Below are 5,872 nucleotides of genomic sequence, written 5' to 3'. Positions count from 1 at the left end.
AGACCCTACGATGGCCTCTGGTGATATTCTTTGAAATGTTGGATATCTCCTCGTACAACACCTTCGTCATTTGGATGTCACTGAGCCCAGAGTGGAATGGGGGAAAGCTGCAGAAGAGGCGTCTCTTTCTTGAGGAATTGAGGAAAATGTTGGTGAGACCTCAGATTGAGAGAAGACGACTTCTTCCAAGAACCCCAATCTCTGCAGCCATTGTGAGGAGGATTCAGGGGGAAGATGATGGTGCCACATCCTCCCAAATTACAGAAACACCATCTGCAGAGTCTGAGGTAAGTGTTTGATGCTGTTGCAGTATAATAATTCATGTTTCTGAGAGAGAGAAGTGTTAGTAAAGATCCTTATCTTTTCATTATTCTAGATGGCCGGCAACAACATAAAGAAGCACTGTGAAGTATGTGGACCCAAGAAGGACAGAAAACACAATATACATGCACCCAGTGCAAAAAGTACATATGCAATACACACAGTGAAACTCTGCCCCTCATGTGTGGTATAGTCTGGTATGAAAATAGCCGTGTTCAATGGGGCTAATGTGTTGTTCAGACAGATGTTATGTGTAAACTGACCTGACTAGGTTGAATATCTAATGAAATTCAAATAAATAATACTTGCTTCATTTGTTCATTTGTTGATTACTTTCCAGTTATGCCTGTTTTATGATGCATTTCCTTATTTTGTTACATTTTAATAAAACAAAATTAAAAAAAACGAGTGGCATTTTTATTCATAAATTGAATTTAACAAAGGGGGAAAAAAAATTAACATATGTGTTGTTTATAATACTTGCAATTGGGATGGAGTAAACATCTGCAGAGTATTTTAACAAAAAAAGGTTTGATTATGTTGAATTAAAAGCCCCAAAAAGCAATGGGTCCACCAGACCCAGCAGGACTCCTTGTGTAACAAAAAGACGAGGACCCCATGAGGGTTAAATGGCAACTTGGAAACCTGAGAGGGACAGATTTTTAAACTGCTAAAGGAGAGTAAGAGGATGCCTGTATTTGGAAACTTCCTCCTTCTGCTTTCTTTTGTGTCTCATTGCTTCCTTTACTAGCTCTTTTGCAACCTCAGCATTAACAATTCCTTCCCAATTCCTAACAAGTCTTACTTTTCTGGACACTCATTTCTCACTTTTTATCACCTCTATCAGTCTGCACGTCAGTCTGTCAGTCTCAATTTATCTCCAGGCTCTCGCTGATCTCTTAGAGTATTTACAAATCAGCCCATTTGAAACTTGTCTGTCCAATTGGCATCAGTCACCAGTGAATCAGAGAAGCGATAAACCTACTGACGTATTTGTCTTTTGCAGTGTTGCCAGTTTGTGGCAGCCTATTTTCATCCTATTTTCTAGGCGCACACAGATACCCATCAGAGCCAGAGCCAGCGCACCTTTAGTCACGGCTTAATCACAGAGCAACAGTCTGCTACTTTTTTGTAGAAATGTTCAATTTTGTTTTGACTTGTTCTGTTCCACATTTGTTCATTCATATCGCTTCCAACACCAGTGTGAAGGTGTTGTAAGACACATTACCTTCAATTAAAATATATTGTAGAAACTACTGTCCCAAAAAAAAGAAGCATGATTCGTGAAATATTCAGTATATATTTTTTATCAAGATCTTCATCAGCATTCAAGTTAACAATCATTACACATTATATCAATATGTCACAGAAAGACATTCAAAACCAGTATCTCTGGCTTCCTGACAGGAAGCATTCTATCCATGTGGTTGTCGCAAAACAACAGCATATTTACAGAAAAATGGTGGATGATATGAATTAAATGGGCCTAACTAACTACTAATGAGTAGATTTATTACTTATCTCCTGCAGGTTGCTGCTTCTACTGCCAGCACTGTCCTTCACTGTGTCTCACTGTTCACTCTCATTACTTATTGCTGCATGAACACTCTCCCCCTCCCATTTCACTTTCTCCCTCCCTTTATCTATCTCCACTCTTTTCTTTCCCTGTCTTTTTGTTCGTCACCCCTCGTTCTTCGGTGACATCCTGCACCCCTCCCACTACTCTCTCTCTCTCTCTCTCTACGCTCCTCACAGTTTTGTGCTCTTCGCCTCGCTGTGCACCGTGCTCTGTCTTGTAGAGGCACAAGCCTTCACAGTTTTCCTGGATTGAGATGAAAGTGATTGTGCTGGACCACAGATGTCAGTCTGAACACTCACAGAATACATACCTATTTACATGACACTTTAAGTGGTTACGGTATTATAATTACTGTGCACTGATTCAAACAGTAATTGTAGTATTTGTGGCAGCCAGGTAACTGGATGCACTAATAGCACAAGGATTATTAACTAAGTTGACAACATCATTCCCAACTGCTATCAAATTGCGTTCGTATTTGAGATGGACTCAGCCCTCATAGCTCTGATTGCAGAGAATCGTAGCATGACATCATACAGGTAAGACACAGAAAGCCATACCTGTAGAGCATTGTAGATATATATGATCTTAGCTGAAGTACTCTTAGTAGCCCTAAAAAGTATTAAGCCCTATAGGTGGTAGATTCAGAATCTAGCCGTCCCCCCATCTCCCGTGCTGTTCCTTGAGGATTTGGTTACAGCAAAGTGGGCAAAGGGGGTATAGAGAGTCAAATAGGGATCCCCCCAGCCTTTAAAACAGGCTGGAAGAGAAGAGGAGTGGCACTAAGAGTCGGATTCAGCCAAATAGTAGGTGGAGGTTGAGACAGAAGGTGAAAACAGAGAGGGCTAGTAGTGAAACGAATGAGGGCGAGGAGGATCTGGGAGAAGAGGAGGATGGAGGCAGATCGAACTCAGGTGGACATTCGAGCTCAAAGCAGCGCAGGGTGACACCTGAGTCCTCATTGCCATAGTTTGCCCAATACTCTTCTGGATCAAGTTTGGGCAGCGCCAGCTCTTCTTCCGCCAGTTCATACTTGACTACTGAAGTGGTTGTGGATGGGCCTTTCCCGTACAAACCAGCTTTGACAGTCTCTGAGGCCTTTTCAAACACACCTTTAGTTGAGGACTGGGGCTTATTCTTGTGGAACCACCAGCGGGTTTTGGTGCTGAAGGTAGTTGTGGTAGAGCCGCCAATGGAGCCTGGGTCTGGCATGGGGCAGAGGGCGAAGTCCATCTCACGAAGGAAGCGGAGGTCCTGGCCACGGCGAGCAGAAGGGGAGGAACAGATCACCTCAGATGAAGAGACACGGGCCTCACGGAACCATTCCCACAGGGCTTGGGCCTCACATCCGCAGGACCAAGGATTTGCATTGAGGCGGAGGAATTCGATGCCCTGGGTGTCTCTCAGGGTCTGACTGGGCAGCTCAGCCATGGAGTTGTTGAAGAGGAAGAGCATGGTCAGGCGGCCAAGGTCGCGGAAGGCGCGGCGGTTCACCTGCCTGATGCGGTTGTCGTGGAGAAGAAGTCGATCGAGGTTGACCAAGCCACGGAACACGTTCTCTGAGAGGGTGCGGATACGGTTGCCATGCAGGAACAGCTGGCTCAGGTTGATGAGGTCAGAAAAGATGTCATCCTGCAGGAAGTGGAGATTATTCTCCTGAAACAGAAAAAAGGAAAACAGTTTAGCATTAAAAGATCATCCATACTGTATTTGATATGTGATATTTGTAACTGGACATGTAATGCTGTGTGTGAACATGTGTGGGTGGCTGCATGTGTGAGTGAGTGAGCGGTGAGCTGTGTGTTATCTGTACTCATGTGCATGGCTTTCCAGCGCCCCTACCTGTAGATAGAGGAACTGCAGGCTGTAAAGCTTGTGGAAGATGTCATGGGGCAGGGCAGTGAGCCGGCAGCGGTGCATGTGGAGGCTCTGGAGCTTCTCAAGGCCACTGAAAGCGCCCCCTTCCAGCCTGTGGAGGTTAGGGTTGTCCCCCAGGTCCAACTCCTCCAAGTCCCTCAGCTCACTGAAAGCCCCTGCCTCAATCCATGTGATGTTGTTGGAGAACAGCCACAGAACCTGATACAGAAAATATACCGGAAATTGAAAGGTTATTATATTTTGTAGAATTACACCATTTTAAATGTGAGAAAAAGAAAAAAGAGCATTTTGAAAACATGACAAAAACTCTCTTACCTGAGTTCCGAAGCCAAACGAGCCAACTCTAAGCTCAGTGATCCGGTTGTTCTGGAGGAACACGCGCTGCGACTCATACGGCACTCCGACGGGGACGGCGGTGAAGTTCTGAGCCTGGCAGCTCACAGTCATGGGCGTCGGGTAGCACACGCAGTGGTGCGGACACGCCGACGCCGGACTTGGCTTGCCGAGGACCAGCCACACCACCAGCCAGAGGGAGAGACCGCCTGGAGGAGTGAGGAGAGAAAGAAGGAGGTGAGTCGGAGCTGTCCGTGGTGCTGAAACCTTCCTCTATCATTCAGTGCAACAGCATGAGGAGCCCAAAACGTCAAATATATGCGCTCATTTTGTACAACATTTTTTGACCATTTGATTTGATTAGGGATTTGATTTGTAAAAGCTTTTAAAGACTGTGATTCTAGCTGTCGTTGTGAAACTCACAAGATGAACACCTCACAGAGTTTTCTATCTGCAATGAATGAAGTTTACCCCTCAGCACTGCACTTGCGCCAACTATTACGCACAGCGTTGTTCACACAGAGTTCAGTCCAAATACAGCAAGATTTCTCAGAGTTGATAAAAATCTCTTGTTTAATTCCACATAGCATGCTAAATGTGCCATTTGGCCACAATACATATAAAATATGTACGTTTTCTGATATATTATCAAAGTTTTCCTTTCCCATTTTAATTGTCCATCTACTCATGTATCCATAATACATTATCCATGTAATATTAATCAAAGGCATTTTCAAACAACCTTAGAAATCGTGGATCGGTGTTTGACACAAAGCAGAAGTCTATGGGATCCAAAGCCAAAGAAAACAAGAGAAAACTTACTTTTGCAGTTGCGCATGAAGGAGCTTCGTCGGCTCCGAGAAATAGAAGAGTTGTCCATCCTGAACCAAAGCTCAAAGCGAGTTAGTGAAGTAAAGCCTTGCTATCTCCGCTGATGCCCTGGTTCCCGAGTCGGAGCGACTGAGAGTGTGCCGGTTGATGGCTACCAGTGTCCCATATATACTCAAGCATGCCGTTATTGCCTACGGTAGTGGGCACAGTGGAATCTCCTACGTCACGGACCAGGGTCATGAATGAGTGAGGGCGGCAAGAAACGGAAAGGGGAGGGGCCGACCGTAGGGGATTCTCTTGGTGAGCTTGTACGCGCGTAAAAGCTGGTTGGAGACGTGCGCTCTAACTCGGAGAGGAGGAGACTTTTCGACGCACATTGGATCAAGAGGGAGGGAGTGTGAAAGAGTGAATGTAGAAGGAATGGAGGGAGGCGGGAGCGAGCCAAGGCACGGTGCCCGGTAATGATGACTGAGCTCTGTGGAGGAGCGGAGGACGGGTAGGAGTGGCTCGTTTCCTGGCTGGCGTTTTCAGAGACACTTATGGTCCGTTTCCGGCACGTTGCAGCCAGAAAGAGAGATACAGAAAAAACTTAGATGGTTCTGTGTTAGGAAAGAAGGATGCCCCCTAATTATGAATCAGGCAGAGAATTCAGTGCCAAAAGCAAGTCACACAAAACAACTATGATTGAGTAGTAGCTGTTCTGGAGGTTAATTACAACATGCGCAGTCATGATGTTTGTGTTTTAATTATAGCTCGTGACATAATTATTGATGATGAAGATATGAAATGTCTTTATATATCTGAAAAGTGGAAGGATGGGCACGTGGAAGTGGGCCTTATTTAACCATTTAGGGATATTGAGGTATTCAAAATCTGATAGAACTGTAAATCTGCACTGAACATGTCAAATGTAATTCCTCTCAGTTCTTA

At 44.9% G+C, this 5,872-nt stretch overlaps 1 protein-coding gene across 1 annotated transcript; it reads right to left on the bottom strand.

Annotated features, from left to right (window-relative positions):
- Nucleotides 1-1,618: 1,618 nt before the first annotated feature.
- rtn4rl2a (reticulon 4 receptor-like 2 a) lies at nucleotides 1,619-5,081 on the bottom strand. Its single transcript, XM_075464480.1, has 4 exons — nucleotides 4,934-5,081; nucleotides 4,094-4,320; nucleotides 3,743-3,976; nucleotides 1,619-3,556 (listed from the first exon to the last, which is right to left on the bottom strand). Exons 1-4 carry the CDS (start codon nucleotides 4,989-4,991, stop codon nucleotides 2,696-2,698), a joined length of 1,380 nt encoding a protein of 459 aa, XP_075320595.1. The 5' UTR covers nucleotides 4,992-5,081; the 3' UTR covers nucleotides 1,619-2,695.
- Nucleotides 5,082-5,872: the final 791 nt, after the last annotated feature.

This window comes from Odontesthes bonariensis, chromosome 4 (genome assembly GCF_027942865.1).
Source record: "Odontesthes bonariensis isolate fOdoBon6 chromosome 4, fOdoBon6.hap1, whole genome shotgun sequence".
Classification (NCBI taxonomy): domain Eukaryota; kingdom Metazoa; phylum Chordata; class Actinopteri; order Atheriniformes; family Atherinopsidae; genus Odontesthes; species Odontesthes bonariensis.
This window is presented reverse-complemented; position numbering and strand designations above follow the sequence as displayed.

Coding starts and splice junctions, on each gene's coding strand:
- rtn4rl2a (XM_075464480.1), bottom strand. CDS start 4,991: ATGGACAACTCTTCTATTTCTCGGAGCCGACGAAGCTCCTTCATGCGC. Junction 4,321..4,933: donor CTTCATGCGCAACTGCAAAA/GTAAGTTTTCTC, acceptor TCACTCCTCCAG/GCGGTCTCTCCCTCTGGCTG. Junction 3,557..3,742: donor TGCAGTTCCTCTATCTACAG/GTAGGGGCGCTG, acceptor TTTCTGTTTCAG/GAGAATAATCTCCACTTCCT.